This window comes from Syngnathus floridae, chromosome 7 (genome assembly GCF_059516105.1).
Source record: "Syngnathus floridae isolate MCC-2025c chromosome 7, RoL_Sflo_1.0, whole genome shotgun sequence".
NCBI lineage: Eukaryota > Metazoa > Chordata > Actinopteri > Syngnathiformes > Syngnathidae > Syngnathus > Syngnathus floridae.
Window position 1 is genome coordinate 18658207 of NC_142419.1, and position 17434 is coordinate 18675640.

Genomic DNA, 17434 nt, shown 5'->3' on the forward strand with positions numbered 1-17434 from the left:
TACATATGTACAGCCAATCGTTCTTCTGGTTATGACGTTACAAGTTTGTTTCTTTACATTCTGTCAGCTCATTGGAATAAAGAGAAAAGCAACCTAAATGCTTACATTTGAATATATATATTTCAGAGAGAGCGAGAGCGAGCGCGCTCTCTCGCGAGCGCGCGCGCGCGTGAGAGAGAGAGCGAGCGCCCGAGAATTCTAGCATCATCGCCATTCACGACCATCCTCCTCCTCAGCATCAGCATCATCATCGTTGTTTATCTGAGCGCGGTCGTACGTCACGTTTTGGCAGCAAGTGGCTTGTCTTCAGGTAAGATAAAGGGATAAATCGATAAATAGAAAGAAAATAATAAACTTGATTTTTTTTTTATACATACGTATTTTTTCCTTAAATTCATTGATTGGCGGGCGCCTTCGGCATGCTCGTATGCGCGGTCACGACGATGGAAGGGAAAGCAAACGTGTTATCGAATGGCAAAAAATGTCGTTGTTTTCGCTGCACGCAGCGTCTTGTAAAAACAATATTTGTTCTGATCATATCGTCCGCGCGCGCACGCGCAACTGTTTACCTGCGCACGTTGGCCTTCATAGCGTCTCGTTTACAAATGTTTTGTTCGCCATCGAAATCATAAACTGATGAAGATGACAAGTTCGTACTCGGATTTGTGCGATCGATGCGCCTTTGTGTTAGTTGCTGCGACGTTTTGTGTGGATGTAAAATGGAGGCTGGCTGGGGGGGGGGGGGGGGGCGGGGAGCCACGGCCTCCTTGCTTGTGGACCACAGATAGCTACATTACACACAGGACGCGCTTCTGACTCTCTCATAATAAAATAATAACATGCATGTGATCCACCTGCTTTGCTATCATCCATTTAGGATGGGCTGCTTGAGGCTTGGGCTACACGTGACCTGACGAGTTTCGGGATACATTCGGCCATTGACATTTGTAGACATTTGCTATCTCTATTTATTTATTGCTTTGACTTGCCTATGCAAACTTGCTAGGAACGAAACGCTAGCAGTGAAATCAATTCAACTCCTTTCACAATAAGCTGCAAATTGGTGAACAATTGTTTTCTCAATAATGCCTTTAAGTTGTTTAAAACACTCCCTGCTGAAGTTTACTGTTAAAGCAAACATAAATGACACATTGTGCATTTGAATCAACACAATTTTGTCGTCGACAAAAGTGAAAGTCCGCTTTGCTTAATAGTAAAAAAAAATAAAAAGGAAAATATTCATGGCATGTTGACAGGTAGCATCGACACAGAAGCCGAAGGGCAAGACAGTAGTTGAGAAAAAAAGAAGCAAAATATTCATGGCATGTTGGCTCCATTTGCTAAGTGCACTGCTGACTTCCGACGAGGAGCTGTAACAAAGCTTTCCAGCACCGTCGTAGGCGCTCCGCAATTCTTCTGCTTTTGCCAGAGCTGGCCCGCCAATCTGCCAATTTTGGGGCCAATCGGATTAAAAAATCCACACTGACCGAGAACATTCGAATTGAAAAAGAAAACCGGAGTTTGAAATTCGTGCTCGTCCTTGCTGCTTAGCTGCATTGTAAACCTTTGACCGCTAGAGGGGGCGAACACACTAGCCGTCTCGAAGTCACGATTTCCAACGCCAAGCGCCGCTTTGCTTTTCCTATGACTTGCTTTTAGTCCGATTTTTGGAAGAGATTAGTCAGCGAAAGCAAGACGCCGTAAATAATGGCAGTGGACAATGATGAATGACGCATAATGAAGCTGAGCCAAGACGATGAGCGGCGTTGACTTTTGTGTGGCTCGCAGCCATGACCAAAGGGGAGAACCTGGAGATGCAGGAGAAGGAGCGGCACGACCGCGACAACCAGGAGGACGACGACAGGGTCCAAAGGGAGGGGGAGCTGACAGAGGAGGAGGAGGAGGAGGAGGAGGAGGAAGACGAGGAAAGGGCAGAAGATGAAGACGAGGAGAGAGCCGAAGATGAAGACGAGCGGGCCGAGGTGCGCCAGGATGACGACGAGCGGCAGGAGGGAGGACAAGGTCGGCGGCCGGCGCCGCTCCACGAGTCGCCGGCCGGAGAGGCCGACGAGAGCCAGCTGCGGTCTGTGTCTGCGCTCCAGAGTCCGGTCCGCGAGAGCCCACGTCGGGCCGTGGTGCACCCCTCGGCGCAGGCGCCCCTCCCCAAAGACTACGGTAGGCCCAGCTCAGCACCTGCGTTGGTTCCGTTGCCTTAAGCTAAGCCTGGAGCGCGCGCGCGCGCGCGCGCGCGCGCGGGGCTAACCTGCACTTTGCCTTTGTGGGCCGGCCGGCCGGCCGTCCAGCCTTCACCTTCTTTGACCCCAACGACCCGGCCTGCCTGGAGATCCTCACAGACCCCCGGACCAGCATCCCGGAGCTGTTTGCCATCGTGCGTCAGTGGGTTCCCCAGGTGCAGCACAAGATCGACGTCATCGGCAACGAGGTGCGAGTCCGTCGTCCGCAAAGTGACCCGACTCCGAGCTCTTTTTCAAGCGTGCTCGTCCATCCGTCGGTCGGTGTGCCTTTGTCAGATTCTGAAGCGCGGTTGCCACGTGAATGACCGCGACGGTTTGACCGACATGACGCTTCTCCACTACAGCTGCAAGGCGGGCGCGCACGGCGTGGGTGGGTGAGAGAGCACGTCTTGAGGCCGCTCGAGCTTCGGCCGGCGCTTGCTACTTGGCTGATTGGGTTGCGCGTGCGCACGCACAGGTGACCCGGCGGCGGCGCTGCGTCTGAGCGGCCAGCTGATTTCTCTGGGCGCCGACGTGAGTTTGAGGAGTCGCTGGACCAACATGAACGCGCTGCACTACGCCGCCTACTTTGACGTTCCGGAACTGGTCCGAGTCCTGCTCAAGGCGGCTAATCCCAGAGGTAGAAGCGCTGCGACTCGGGCGAGCGACTCTTTGGGGTCCGCGTGCTAGCAAACGCCTTTGTGCGCCAGTTCTCAACTCCACGTGCAGCGACTTCCACTACGGGACGGCTCTGCACATCGCCGCCTCCAACCTGTGCCTGGGTGCGGTCAAGTGTCTTCTGGAGCACGGTGCCAATCCCGCCGTCCGGGTCAGAACCTGATCTTTTGCTCTTGATGCAAAAGTCCAGATGAGGCCAAAGGTGGCAAGGAAAAAGGAGTTGTCTTGTTGTGCGCAGAATGAGAAGGGGCAGGTCCCCGCCGAGGTGGTGCCCGACCCCATGGACATGAGTCTGGACAAGGCCGAGGCGGCCACCGTGGCCAAAGAGCTGAAGCGGCTGCTTCTGGACGCCGTCCCGCTGAGCTGCCACCTTCCCAGAGCCACGCTGCCAAACTACGACAACATTCCCGGGAACCTGATGCTGTCCTCGCTGGGCATGAAGCTGGGCCAGCGGGTGGTGCTGGACGACATGAAGGTCAGTCAGACGCCGCCAGAGGGTTAGGGTGGCGACGGACGGACGGACGGGCAGGCGTCCTCGTAACGGCTTGCGCTTTCAGACGGGGACGCTCAGGTTCTGCGGTACCACAGAGTTCGCCAGCGGGCAGTGGGTCGGCGTGGAACTGGACGAGCCCGAGGGAAAGAACGACGGCAGCGTCGGCGGCGTTCGCTACTTCATCTGCCCGCCCAAGCTTGGTCAGAGCTTTCGCCGCCGTCGGTGACTGACTGTCGCTCGACTGACCGTCGCTCGGCTGACCGTCGCTCGGCTGACCGTCGCTCGGCTGGCCGTCGCTCGGCTGACCGTCGCTCGACTGGCCTTTTTTTCTTCTCCCTCGTACAGGGATCTTTGCGCCGGCGTCAAAGATCTCCAAGCCTGCGGAAAAGAACATCTCCTCCGTCACCTCCACCCCTCGGACCCCCCGCCGGGACCTGGCCTCGCGCCTCGCCGGGAAGACCAAGAAAGACAAAGACAAGAAGGAGAAAGGCGAGCGCAATACATCCGCTCCGGAGTGGAGCGGGACCAATAAACCCAGGCGTGCTTTTGCGCTGTGCCTCGGCAGCCCGCAAGAAGAAGAAGACGTCGGCCGTCAGTCCCGAAGCGGAAGGACTCGACGCCCAGGTGGGAGATCAAGTCCTGGTGGCCGGCCAGAAGAACGGCATCGTGCGCTTCTTCGGGAAAACCGACTTTGCGCCAGGTCAGAAAAGGGGACTTTGGGGCATTTGCTCAATTTGCACATTTCACTCCATTTTCGCTCGGCAGGTCTGTGGTTCGGTGTGGAGCTGGACCAGCCCACGGGCAAACACGACGGCTCCGTATTCGGGGTGCGCTACTTCAGCTGCCTGCCCAAGTACGGCGTGTTTGCGCCGCCCTCCCGGGTCCAGAGGTGAGCGGGCTACACCCGGCTGCTGTCAAGCCAGGTGCGTGCGTGCGTGCGTGCGTGCGCTGGCTGACTTTGTTGTTCTTCAGGATGGGAGGCCCTAAAGAAGGCTCACAGAATGAGGAGATGTCCACGGTGAAGAAGGTCCACCAAGTCACCAGTGAGTATCCCGACCCGAAGACCCACTTGTCTGGCGTGAGCGCCGCTGACATTTTGGGCCTTTTGCCGCAGTGGCTCAGCCCAAGCGCAACTTCAGCGCCGTTCGCTCTCCTAAAGATCTGACCTCCGAGAGCTCCATATCCAGGTAAGTGGGAGCGCAAAGCCGAGGCACGGTCACTTCTTTCAACGTCTTTGTCCGCTTCAGGTTGCTCTTCTGCTGTTGGTTCCCGTGGATGCTGCGAGCCGAGATGCAATCCTAAAGGCGCGCGCGCGTGCATCTGTCCGTCCGTCCTCCTACCTACGGCTGTGGTGGTCCGAGCCGCCCAAACTCCCGTCCCGCGCTGTCAGCTCACGTGTCTTCTCCAGTTTTTCCTTACACTCTTCTTGAGTGCCTTGTCCATCGGATGTTCTGCGTTCCCGCTGAAGAAAGCCTCGCTGCCGCCGGCTCGCACTCGGCTAACGACTTTAGCTCGTAGCTCAGTTTTTGTTTTGTTTTTTGGTCGAGTGCCACGTGAACTGCAAAAGCGGCCGCTCGCTCGCTCGCTCGTTCGCTCGCCGGCCGACCGGCTGGCTTTTGTGCTTTGCGTTCAGCTCTTGTAGCTTTTGTTGTCTTTTGCTTTGGTTTTCTTGTGTTTTTTCAAGCCATCTCACCGAGCCACGCCGTCCATCCGTGGTTTGAAGGGAGAAATGGTTTGCAATGTGACAAATCAAGCAAATTGCGGTTTTTGTCTGTTGGATGGCGAGAACAAGAAGGTTGATGGCGGCTCCGTTCTCTGCATCCATCAGATTGTTGATGGCGGAAGCAGCACACGTTTGTAGACTTGCTCCAAATGGAGTTGATGAGCACCAAAAGTGCAAAGGGGGCCCAAACATTTGTGCACTTTGCAAAGTCTTTCTGCCTTTCTTTGGAACATTTTCAACTTTGAGCATTGCCAACGTGACAAACAATCAGCAAGGCCCCTTCTTGTTTGCTTTGTGGCGTGGCGTGGCGTGGCGTGGCATGGCTCGGCTGGTCAGAAGAATTTGCCGCCACTCTGGGGCAATGCCACACACGCTTGGGCTTTCTTTGCCGTCGGCTCCATATTGTTGCACGTTCACGTACGGTCGGTCTTCAACTAAATCCACCTTGTGCTCTTGTTCAATGAGCGAGCGAGCGAGCGAGCGACCACCAGGCAGGCAGGTAGGCAGCCACGCACGCAGGCAGCCACGCAGGCAGCCAACCAGCCAGCCAGGCAGACAGGCAGGCAGGCAGGCAGGCCGGCGACAAAGTTCTTCGAGAGGAGGATTTTGCCTCAACGACGACGACAAAAGCGCTCCCGTGAATAATTGTCAGCGAGTACGGATGAGCCGAAAAGCCGGGCGCGGGTCTGGTCCAACTAAGCTCAAAACAACATCACCGTGACGTCACCAAGTGTACTTTTGTGCGTACTTTTGCATGCTGTGTACTGTTGCGTAGATGTTCTTCCTCATCTTGTCATTAGCATGGAAATGCATCCCATAATAGGAACCAGTGCTGTCTGTCATTTGGTCAATAGGATACAAAATAAACCACTGGATGTTGGGTTTCTTTTTTGATTACCTGTCCATTCTTTTGGCTTGTTATGGGGGGGGGGGCGGAGGGGGCTGATGATGCACTCGGAGTGGCGCGCGCTCCACTCCAGTGAAGGAAGCTGTCTGTGCCGACCGAGACCAGACCAGACGAGACGAGACGAGACGAGACGAAAGTTGCCTCCCGGACGGCGTCATGCGCTGCAAAGCTTTCCGGCTAAACAAACAACATGATTGGCTCTTGACGGTCACGTGATCCAGCGCTACCGCCGGCCCCTTCTTCGTCTAATTTGGGTTTAACATATTGTTACTTGCTATTTTCTTTTTACCGTAATATTAATAACTGTAATGTAGTTCAAGTAAAAATAGACTAGGCCGACCTGGAATTCGTCCTTTCCCAGAATTGTCCTAAATGTGCTCCTCCTCCTTTGGAAATACCAAATTTGTCCAAATGATCAAAAATGACTCAAAACATGCTTGGTGTGAGCTAACCAGATTTTTGGGGTCATTTTTCCGGAGCTAATCAGATCTTCTTCCGGCCACCAATGAGCGCCTCCTGCTGGGCCGGCCGGGGCTTCCCGGAGCCACGGTGGGGGAAGCCTGCACCTGGTCCACGTCATCGGGGCCCCGCCCATCTCACCCCTTTTTACGGAGCAGTGTTAGCTGCTGAGGTTGGGACCACATTCACGGGAACATTTGGGGACTCGAGCAAAGAATATGTGGCAAGCAGGCCATCCAGTTAGGGTCAGGCCGCTGCGTTCGCTGCGTGATTGCGTGTTGAGCGCGGGAAGCGTGCGTTTCGTGCCGCGCTCACGTGTCTGTTTAGGCGGGCGGCCTCGTCATCGCTGATACCGTTAATACATTAAGTGGAGATTAAGTCGGCCCACCCTTCCTTTCGCCTGTCCCGGTGCCTTCCTTGTCGCCATCCCGTCCGTCTCGCCGTCCTTCTTTCCCGCTTTCTCAAAGCCAGTCCCGATTGATGAGCTATCAGAGGAGGGGGAGGAGTTAATCCCGGCTCAAGGCCTCCGCTAATAGCCCGGCGGCCTCGGCCAATCACGGCGCGGCTCGACCGGCCGCGGGTGCCGCACGGCCCAAAATAGAAGGCACGGCAATTAACCGGCGATGAGAGGACGAAGGGGCGGAGCCTACCCCGGTTCATCCGGTGCAGAGCCGTCAATCACAGGGTCACATATGGTCGGGGGTGGAAGTTGTCGAGTCACTTGAGCAGCAAGTGGGACTATCCCCCCCCCCGTCCTCCTGGCCGGCTTTGCGACTCAAACCTCCCGCATGAAAGGGTCGGAGCACAGAAAAGTGGGCCTTGCCTTGCCTTGCCTTGCCTTGCCTTGCCTTGCCTTGCCTTGCCTTGCCTTGCCTTGCCCTGCCTTGCCACCTTCCTTCTCATTGTCTACTTGCAAATGTGGCTGGTTTGCATTGGCTGGCTAACAGCATTGCAATCAAGTCTGGATGGAAACATCTCTTCATCCTTCATTTGAGTCTCTGAAAGTGCAAGCGGGCGCGCGTGGGTCCATTGCCACGACCCGTTCGTCCATCGTCTGAGCGCGAGCGCTCGCCGTCTGCGCCTCGCTCGCCCCGGGTCAATTGGCCTTGCTTTGCGTTTCCTTTTCCCGCAGCTTGTTTATCGCCCGCCCACAATCCTCCGCTTTGGCCTACTAAGAGAGCAACCCCTCGGCAATCACCCTCTTTAATTAGCTGACATGATTGCGTGCGCGTCTCCGCATCTGCTCGTGGCTGCCGTGCGTCGACGTCACTCAACCTTTTCCAGTTGACTCGCTCCGTTCCATCTTTTGTCTTCTGCCTGCCTGCCTGCCCTCGGTCTCGGGCTCACGGTCATCCGTCACTACTCAATTTGCTGACATCCCGATGGCGTCGGACTTGTACAGTTAACTAGATTCAAAGTCCCGATTCCAAAAAGCGAAGGCAAAAGTCTTTGGCGCCGCGCTGGACGTAGGCCTGCCTGCCTGCCTTCCGACCTTGTTGCTACGGCAACCTGTCCGATTTGAACATGGCCGAATCCCAATCGGGACACTCGCACAAAACGCCGTGGACAGTCAGCCTTCAAAATGGTACTTGAGGAGGAACGGTAGGCGCAGGCACAGCCGGCGTCCCGTAACCAGCTGCACGACCGGCTTGTGAAAAGCAACGCCGGCCCCCGTTCGTCGGTCGCAATGTGGGAGATTCTTCAGTTCCCATTTGAAAGGGTGAGAACCTCCCTCCCTCCCCCCTGCCCTCCATTTTCTTAGTCAGCCTGATGCTTTGCTCCCATTGTTCAATTGTGCACACGCGCAAACAATGGCGTCAATGGAGAAGCCATAGTGGGATGGGGGGGGGGGACGCTACAAAGGCGCGACGCTATTCTCCAGACAATTTTTTTCTTCTTGTTTATTTTTAGCGCACATGTGGTAGATTACAAATGCCCCTTCAATCCATAACGTTCAAATGGTTGAGGGGCGGGGCCTCTGGCGGTCTTTGTCGTTGCTAAGGGCAACCAGAGAAGTGAACCCGTGCGTGCGCGTGCACGGGTAGGACTTGCCTATGTCCTGCTGTGCGGGCCCCTCACACGAGGGGAGGGGGGCGCAGACGTACAACAGGGGAGGGGGGAGGGGAAGAATGGGAGGGAGCGGGCGAGCGAGCGAGCGAGCGAGCGACAGAGAGAGAGAGAGAGAGAGAGAGAGAGAGAGAGAGAGAGAGAGAGAGAGAGAGAGAGAGGACGACGTCTGGGCGGATTTGGCGCCGGTGGCGTCTTTGGCAGTCCAACACACAACAAGCTGCTTATTAGCGAGCGAGCTCCCAAACGGATTTATGCGCACGGAAGCAGGTGAGTTTGCCGCTTTTATTTTCATTCCGTCATCTTTCTCGCACCTTCCCATAACCCCCCCACTCGAGCAGGTGAGGCTACAGGTCCTCCCTCTCCTCCGGGGCGACAAAGCAGATATACGCACGCCTTCTGATGCTAAGCGCACATTTGTGGACGGGGGGTGTTCAGCGGTGGCGTTGGTACGGGTTGTATGATTACAATTAGATTTTTCTAATGGTCCTCATCTTCCAGCGCACGTGTGCGTCTGTCATACATGCGTGTGGTGTGTGCGTGCACGAGGAGACACAAATCCCTCACGCGCACACGCATGCACTTGTTTACGTGCCTCGACCATAAAATGCAACAAATAAAAGCCGGAATGACAGCGTGCGTGCGTGCGTGCGTGCGTGCGTGCGTGCGTGAGCACAGACAGACAGACAGAAGGGAGCGCGGTGGGGGGATGGGGGGACGTCTCAGCCATTTTCTCTGGCCAAATGATGCAAATTTGGAATGGAAATTTGAATGTGATTCTGGCCTTGAGTATGCGCACATGCGTGCGCGCGTGCGAGACAAGGAGGCTGCTTGTTGGGAATTTGGCGCTTCACTTGTTTTGTTCAATGAGAAATTCACCCTCCCATCCCCCAAAGCCGCTTCCCGCCCATTTAGCGGGCACTTGTCCACCCGGCCCGACCGTCATCGATTTTTTTTTTTTTGGGGGGGGGCGTTCGCGATTAATATTATTGTTTGCGTCATCAGACTTGGACTTTGATGGCGCCCAAATCTTTCGAGATACTCAAGCGTGATGACGGCGGCGGGCCAACGTGGCATATTTGCGGCTGGCCAATTTGGGGTGCTGGCATAAGAAAGCAAGCAATTTGGAGCGGAGAGGTCAAATCGCCTCCCGAATTTTTCGCACATCCCAAATGACGCCTGCCTTTGAGAGCGCGCGCCCATCGCTTACGCGCATCGCTTGCGCAATGATTCAAACGCGCTCGACTGCATGGCGGAAATTGGCGAAAGCCACTTGAACGTATGCAGGAAGAGCAACGCCAGTGGAGTCCAAAGCGTTCCTTTTCATGTGTTGTCCTCCCTCCGCAAGGAAGCCGGCCGGTGCGCGGTGCGGCGTGGCGCGGCAAGCGTGCGCTCCGATGGCGGTGTTTTGCTCGCATCTCGAGACCAGAAAGCCCCTCGTGAGTCAGGGTGCCCGCCAAGGCGTTTTCTGTGTGTTGAAGAGAGTCGAGGACTTTCAATTAGGGGGCAAAGATTTTTTTAAATTCGGGTGGGTTCCTTGGCAACCTTGCGTCGATGAGAATGTTTGGCTGAAATGAAGGCAGAGCCTCGTGCCACGCAAAGGCATCCCCGGTCGGTCGGTCGGTCGGTCGGTCGGTCGCCCGCCATGTTAGAAGTTTGCTGCGGCCCCAAAATGGAGGAGAGGACACAGTGTGTGTGTGTGATGGGTGAGGGAAGGGGGGCTTATTAGAAATGCAAATTCGGTTTTTTTTTCTCTTCAGTGGGACTGGAGCACCTGCTGTCTCCAGCATACCCCTCCTCCTTTTTCTCCACTCCGCCCAAAACTGTCACATGAGGAGGAAGCATGGAAGGAGTAAAGAAAGGAGGTTGTTGTAAACATGTCAGCCACAAAAAAAAAAATCATACAGCTTTTTGGAGCTAGCAAACAGCCTCTGCTAGCTTTGTGCTAAAATAGGTGGGAAGAAACTTCAATGGCACGTGCACAGGCTAACTTTTAGCATTGATGCAGCCGGGGGCGGCGGCGGTGTTACTCCAAACACACAAATGGTGCTGCAGCGTTTGCACACAGACAATATCGTGAGCAAAAGGTGTGACAAAATGCTTTCATCATTGAATTTCCTTCTGTGTTCGGTGGAGGTACGTGTGCTAAAGGCGCCCGATGTATTGGCAGCAAAAGCTGGCTGGCCTACCTCGCCTCCAAAAGATGCTCTGGCATTCACGCGGGTCTGCCAACGTTCACCTCGCAGGTGGTGGCTTGCTCGCCCTGTGCGAAAAAAAAAAAAAAAAAAAGTGAAACCGGTTGCGGCAATCTCCTCAAGTTCAAGAGCATCTTTCATCGGCGGCCGCACGACTTTGCATTCGTACGATCCCGGCTGGGGGCACAAACGCTCCGACCGACAAGGCTCATTTGATTCGATGGACAAACGGCCAATCCATACGAGGGCACGTTAACGACAAACAAAGGAGCAAGTTGCACGCTCCGACGAGGAAGAGATGCTTGTTTTTGTTTTTGGGGGCAGCCTTTTGCCCCTTTTCCCCCGGGCTTGGCATGCGCACGCCGCCGGGCCCGCCCCAACCACAAAAAGGGGGTCACGCGCACGGAGAAAGGCAGAGAAAGGACGCTCTGTGTCCGTCCGTCAAGGGAGCCCGGAGACCATGAAGGGGCCTCTGTTCGGCCAAACGCGCACCCGAGTCGCTTTGCGATTCCTAATGAGTCATCCATCGCCCGCCGTCACTTTGGAACGTGCACGCTGGCCGAGCTTCCCTTTTTGGGTTGCCGTTCTTAGGGTGGCAGGTGGCAGTATCCGCACGCCGTGGTGTGTTGCCTTCAGGTGCGTGCGTGCCTTGTTGTTGTTGTTGTTGTTGTTGTTGTTGCAACTTGAATGGCAAGTGCGAGTGCGGACCTACTCAGCTCATGGACATCTTGGAGGCTTAAGCCGCTTTAGGCTGCAAGGCGCTTCAGGAGAAAGGTCAGAGGTCAAGGTGCTGGCCGCTCAAGGCGCACCTCGGGAGAAACGACAGGATGTTTGTCAGAGAGGGGCTGGAACAAGACTCTCCATGTCAGTCATTCTTGGAGGTTTTGAGCACGCAACTTGTTGAAGGGTGACATTTGTTTGAAAGCTTCCAATTTGCCGTGACATCAAACTGGCTCGACTGCAGGCAAAAAAGCGGCAGCGGCAGCGGCAGCAGCGGAGCTTGCTGCGTTTCCAAAATCAAAGGTGATTCTGAGCCAGGATGCCCGACGTGGACCCAAAGTACAACCTTGTCGGAGCCAGCGAGCCAGCCAAACGGCCATTGCTCACACTCTGCAATGGCTGAATTATTCTCTGTGCTAACGTTAGCCGGGGCAAACGGCGGCGTGGCCAGAGAGGAAGTCAATCCCCTTTCCGTTGGCGGATTAGTTTGGGGCGTAATCCGCTCGACGGCGACGGGACGACACGTTACGCCCGGCCGCACGTTCATGTCAACAATTAACGATAAAAAAAAAAACACGGGTTAGCATCATCTGCCGCTTGAACAAAGCTTAGCTGCGGCGGCTGCGCAAATCCCAAACAGATTGACGACATGCACACAAATGGCTCAATCTGTCAATTTTGTCAAGCCTCCCTCTGAGCCATTTTGACTCAGCCATATGATCCAATTTGGCAGCAGGCACGTTTATGAAAGTGACCAAAGTTTCAAACGACGCCCAAACCAAACTGCGAGCCGTGTGTGCGTGCGTGCGCGCGCGCGTGCATACGCTAGCCGACGCTCGCTGCGCTGAAATATGACTGAGATGTCATGTGGGCCGCCATATAGGCCGCTTCTCCAAACGGGATCCCTCCCTTCCTGGCCTAGCACACAGCACACGTGTTGAAAATGGCTGAATGAAGAGTGAGTGAGCGAGCGAGCGAGCGAGCATCTACTGGGCTTCTGCCGTCAATGTAGCAGCGATGACTCATTGGTGCTCGTGCTAAGTCTTTGCTACCTTGTCCTCCACAGGAGTAGTAGAGGATGCTGAGTATCTTGCCTCCACGCCGCCACCCTTGCTTTCCATGAGCTGAGCGCGCCACCCAACGGGAAGAACCAATCACTCGCCAACGCCAGAAAGAGGAGGCTTGAAGGAAGGCAGGGAGGCAGGAAGGAAGGAAGGAAGGAAGGAAGGAAGGAAGGAAGGGTGGAAGGCAGGAAGCCAGGGAGGAACACACTCTTTTGGGGGCTGCACTTTATTTCCACCTTGGGAAATGGCAGCAACAGAAGCCAGCACGGCACCCGCGGTCCAAGAAGATGCAAAGACTCCGGAAAGCAAGCAGGCAGAGGCCCAACAGCCCAGCCACAACTCAGAGAGTGTCCAGAGTCAAGCGGCAGACAAAGACAAAGGCAGCGAGGTCAACCTGACCAAAGAGACAGTCGACAACGACACCTCGGTAGAAGCGGCGGCGAGCGCCGCCGACGACGACGAAGCCGCAGCGAGCGGCGGCGGCGACGAGGCGTCCGCCCCCCGCGGCTCCGAGAACCACGAGCACAAGACCTCCCTCCTGGACTCCTTCCTGAACAAGAGCGGCCTGGGTAAGGTGATGTCGGGACGGAAAAAGAAAGAGGCCAGCGCCACCTCGGAGGAGGCCAACGCGGGAGCCGGCTCAGAGGAGGCCGACGCGGGAGCCGGCTCGGAGGAGCCAGAGAAAGCCGCCGAGCTGCCGCTATCTGAGGGGGGAGCGGAAGGAGGCAGCCAGGGCGAGGGAACACTGGAAATTGAGAAAACACTGGAAAATGGAGAGAAGGAGCACGAGAAGAAGTGCAAAGAGTCCAAGTCTTCCGTTCGAGATCTGATCAGGAAGCCGGTGGCCAAGATCTTCTCCCATCGGAGCACAGAAAAGAAGGAGGGCAACGACAGCGCAGAATCTCCCAAACAAGTCCAGGCGCGCTCAAAGTCCCTGGACCGCCTGGAGGATCCCCAAGCACTTCACGCAGAAGACTCGGCCGCCGCCGCCGCCGCCGCAGCCGAAGGGGCAGCGGAGGCCGATCACAAAGCCTCCACCAAGCACATGAAGCGTTGGCACTCCTTCAAGAAGCTCATGGCCCAGAAAGCACACAAGCGCAGCGCTGAAGACGGCGGCGAACGAGAAGGAGGCGGAGACTCCTCCACATTGGACTCCAAGGAGTCAGGCCAGAAGAGGTGGAAGCTCAAGCGCTCCTGGACATTCCAGGGCCTCAAGAGGGACACGTCCATGGTGGGCATAAGCGGCAAGACCAAGAGCTCCGACAAGCCGGAGGAGGCGCCAGACGCCGAGCCCGCCGCCGAGCCCGCCGCCGAGCTCGCCGCCGAGCTCGTCGCCCAGCCCGCCGCCGAGCTCGTCGCCCAGCCTGCCGCCGAGCCTGCTGCCAACCAGGCCCTGGCCCTGGCCCAGGCCCGGGCCGACCGGGAGAAGGCGGAGGCCAGTGAGGACGACAAGGTGAGCGGCGGAGCCAGCGTCACGCAGCACGCCAACGAGATCTGGACCTCCTTCAAGAAGCGCGTCATCCCCAAGTCCAGGCGCGCAAACACCGAGTGCCAACCCGGCGGGGACGAGGACGCCGCCGCCGCCACCACTGCCGCCGCCGCCGCTTCTGCAGGTCAGACACTCAAACCTTTTTAAGACTTGGAGCTTTAGCTCCACCCCACTTTCTAAATAGTCAACAGCTCAGGTGAGAGAAGGTTGTTTGTTCAAGTTTTGGAAAGGCTTTCTTGTGATTTCTGTCCATGTCCTTTCTCATGCTGAACTTGTAGAACATTGGCAGAATAGACGATAAGACTAGATGAACAATTCAAGATACGAGCAGCCTTCGGGAACTTGATCTGATCCTTAATGTGATTTGGGGCTTCAGGCGAGGCCGACGGCGCGGCGGACGATGGAAAAGACGGCAAGTCCGCCAAGGCCAAGCGCTCCCACTTTGGCCGGGCCGTGTCCCTCAAGAACTTCATCCTGCGCAAAGGCAAGTCCACCAGCGTGGACATGGGCGACGGCGCCAAGGAGGAGGACGAGGAGGAGGCCGCCGCCACCACCGGCACGGCGGCCAGCGCCGCCGCCGACACCAGCGCTGGCACCACCGACGGCGCCGCCGCGGAGGAGGACGGCAAAGGAAACGGTCAAGCAGACGGCAAGGGAGAAAAGCACCCTCCCGCCGACAAGGGCGTCCAGAGACAGGAAGCCGAGCCCGAGGCGCAAAAGACGCCCGGCCGCGCCCCCGTCACCAACGGCCAAAACGGCTGCGAGAACGGAACCGCCGAGGACGAGGCGCACAATCATCGAGAGGGTGACGAGAAGAACGGCAGCCCCGTCAAGAAGAGCAAGGAGCTGGCCGCGGCCAAGGAGGAGACCAACGCCAAGGTCATCAACACGGCGGCGCCACCTGTGAACAGCGGTGAGTTACTGCACCATAGCAAGCAGCTGAGGGGGGAGGAGGAGGAGGAGGAGGAGGAGGAGGAGGAGGAGGACCACCGAGAAGACCAGGAGGTGAGCAAGAGGGAGCTGCGCCATGTGGCTGTGGCCATCGTCCGCAGCGTGATGTCAGCCGCCGCTGACCAATTAGAGCGCGGCGAGCTGTGCCACGGCAGCGGCGCGCTCCACGCCAGCCCCACCTGCTAACGAGCTAGCGAGTGAGCGCCAGGTAGCTTAGCACACAAAAATGATTTCCAAAACGGCCGGCGCAAGCCAAAAGGCTCCATTTTGACGGCCGAGCGCAGACCCAAAGACGTCCAAATGAAACCTTGACCGTAGCTGTGCGACAAGTGGTTGGTTGCCATCTCTGTCCCCCAAAATAGGAATGCACAAAAATCCTCTGTGCAATTCATGAATAATCTTCCAATGTTGACGGGGAAAGACGGGCTGAGCGCTGCAAACCTCGGCCTTTGGGAGGTTGAAGGCTAGTAGACTCGCTTAGCTTAGCACAGACAGCTAGCACGACGGGAAGACACGAGGCCGGCGTAGCGCCTCGGTTAGCGTAGTCTTCGGCCATTGAACGCAGCACGTTAGCTTTAACAGCGCGACAAAGAACATTTTGTTTGGGCAACTATATCACGTTCAACCGTGCCCCTAGTCTTTCTGGCGCTTGGGTCCAAACGGGCGTCCGCAGCCAAGTTGGAAAGCAAGAGCTGCCCGTGGCCATTGTTTTGGTTCAACTGACGGACAAAGGGAGGGAGGGAGGGAGGGAGACAAGGGGCTGTTGTCCGTTGGCTGACGACCACGGCGCCAACATGATGTTTGTTGTTCTGCTAAAAATCATCTCTTGCTTTTGACTGTCTTCTGTTATCATTCAGCAGACAAAAAGGCGGGAAGCGCGTGAGGCCACGCAGAGGATTAGAACTTGCCGGGATTCGCTGAGCAAGGAGGTCTGAGCACCCCCCCAGCTCCATTTACCGCCACCCAAAGCCCCCCCCCCTCCTTAAAGGAGTAATCACGTGTTAGCAGGTTGCCGTGGAGACAAAGAGCGAGCGGCTGGGAGAGGTCACGTAGATGAGAAAGCGGTCAAAAGAAGAGAAACTCGGAAAGCAATAAGCCCCCACCCCCTGATTCCATTTTCTTTGCTTGTCTGTTCCATTTTATATCGTCTACAAGAGAATTGCAATGGTAGAAAAAAAAATGCATTCCAGAGACCCCCCCCCCCCAGTTTTCTATTGACAAGCGTTACGCTTTGTAGTCCCTAGCCCTTCCCTTTGTCCATCCAAGTCTCGTAGATTGGACTCCAGTACATAGACTGTTCCCCCCCACTGCAACATCTCCTGCTGTGTGTTTAGACTGTTTTGTCGTGAACACGATGATGTGAAAACAAAAAAGGGAAAAAAACAAGCTGATTTGATTCTCTGTCTTATTTTGTAAAAGCGCATCCTGTCACTGGTTGTTCCTCTGCAGTCATTGACACGCACGATGATGTTGGTCATGTTTTCTTGCTCCACTGTCTGCTAGCAAAAAAAAAAAAAGGGAAAAATGACGACAACGACAAAAACCCCAAATAGTCCAATAAAGAGAAAAGTCTTACAAGTCAATCGTGGCGTGTGCCGAGTGCTGTTTTTTGGGGGGGGGGGGGGGGTTGGCCACGGCGCCATTGGGTGCTCATTAATCCACGTATGGATAAGCTCATCCGTTTACGTAACCGTGGCAGCCAGCGACGCTCGCTCGTTCGCTCGCTCGCTCACTCGCTCACGGCTGTCTTTGTGTCAGAGAGGATGCGCACGTTGAAAGCCAAGACACGGATGGAACGTTCAGGCCTTCGGTGATGGTCCTAACCCCGCCAAGTACAAAGAAGGCAGCCGCCCCCCGACGCCAAAGGGCTGCTTTTCCAACCCTCCCACTCGCGTGTGTCTTAACGATTGAGCAACATTTTAACCTTCATGTTAACTTTCAGATTTGCTTAGGTCGACCAGCCTGGGCTTTTTCTCAAGCGTCGTGCGTCAGTATCGTCACTTGGAACAGGAAAAAAACAACCAAAAAACTTTAGTAATGGTGGGCCAGGAGCCACCTTTGCAAAAGCCTTGCAACATTGGGAGAATCCAGGACAGGATGGGCGCGCAAAAGAACCCCCGCACGGCGTGAGCCCCAACTCACACTGAGGTCACGCACGCGACTGACTCACCGCCACCCCCTGCAGACGTCACCGAGGGCTTCGGCGTGCGTTCGCGTGGTCCTCGTTCTCCGTTGAGCAGCCACTGTGGAACGTCAATGGCAGATATGAGGACAAAAATGTCATCTTCACGCTGGCTCGGCATCTCACCTCGGCGTCCGGGCTGCTGCTTCTCCTCTTCCCCGCTGGGGCGACTTTTTGCAGCCCAGCCCAGCGCAGCGGCTGACCTGCTGGGTCGAAAGATCTCCTTCCCAAAGAAGCTTGGAGCCGTGAACTAAGCCGACACAAAGTCATGA

At 56.0% G+C, this 17434-nt stretch overlaps 3 protein-coding genes across 12 annotated transcripts; 2 read left to right on the forward strand and 1 right to left on the reverse strand.

The window, feature by feature from the left end:
• The first annotated feature begins 148 nt into the window (after positions 1-148).
• On the forward strand, positions 149-6022 carry clip3 (CAP-GLY domain containing linker protein 3). The gene is made up of 14 exons (XM_088381784.1): positions 149-310; positions 1789-2175; positions 2304-2443; positions 2532-2625; positions 2713-2874; positions 2945-3063; positions 3151-3387; positions 3470-3605; positions 3751-3894; positions 3971-4105; positions 4171-4294; positions 4378-4448; positions 4520-4592; positions 4653-6022. Exons 2-14 carry the CDS (start codon positions 1791-1793, stop codon positions 4705-4707), a joined length of 1875 nt encoding a protein of 624 aa, XP_088237910.1. The 5' UTR covers positions 149-310; positions 1789-1790; the 3' UTR covers positions 4708-6022.
• LOC148395852 (uncharacterized) lies at positions 3750-17432 on the reverse strand. Of its 3 annotated transcripts, none has more exons than XR_015859612.1 (6): positions 17289-17432; positions 17151-17223; positions 10751-10824; positions 10336-10384; positions 10107-10220; positions 3750-10029 (listed from the first exon to the last, which is right to left on the reverse strand). XR_015859612.1 is itself a non-coding variant. In XM_088381810.1 (6 exons), the coding sequence occupies exons 1-6, from the start codon at positions 17430-17432 to the stop codon at positions 9885-9887; spliced, it is 594 nt and encodes a 197-aa protein (XP_088237936.1). In that variant the 3' UTR covers positions 3750-9884. The 3 variants fall into 3 exon arrangements, 2 of the variants coding, with proteins under 2 accessions (XP_088237936.1, XP_088237938.1); XM_088381810.1 differs by having other exon boundaries at positions 10756-10824; XM_088381812.1 differs by having other exon boundaries at positions 3750-10220.
• On the forward strand, positions 8666-16563 carry LOC148395853 (uncharacterized). Of its 8 annotated transcripts, none has more exons than XM_088381771.1 (5): positions 8666-8831; positions 12543-14153; positions 14406-15034; positions 15838-15909; positions 15989-16563. In XM_088381771.1, the coding sequence occupies exons 2-5, from the start codon at positions 12785-12787 to the stop codon at positions 16031-16033; spliced, it is 2115 nt and encodes a 704-aa protein (XP_088237897.1). In that variant the 5' UTR covers positions 8666-8831; positions 12543-12784; the 3' UTR covers positions 16034-16563. The 8 variants fall into 8 exon arrangements, 7 of the variants coding, with proteins under 7 accessions (XP_088237897.1, XP_088237898.1, XP_088237900.1 ...); XM_088381772.1 differs by having other exon boundaries at positions 15841-15909; XM_088381774.1 differs by having other exon boundaries at positions 14406-14942.
• Positions 17433-17434: the final 2 nt, after the last annotated feature.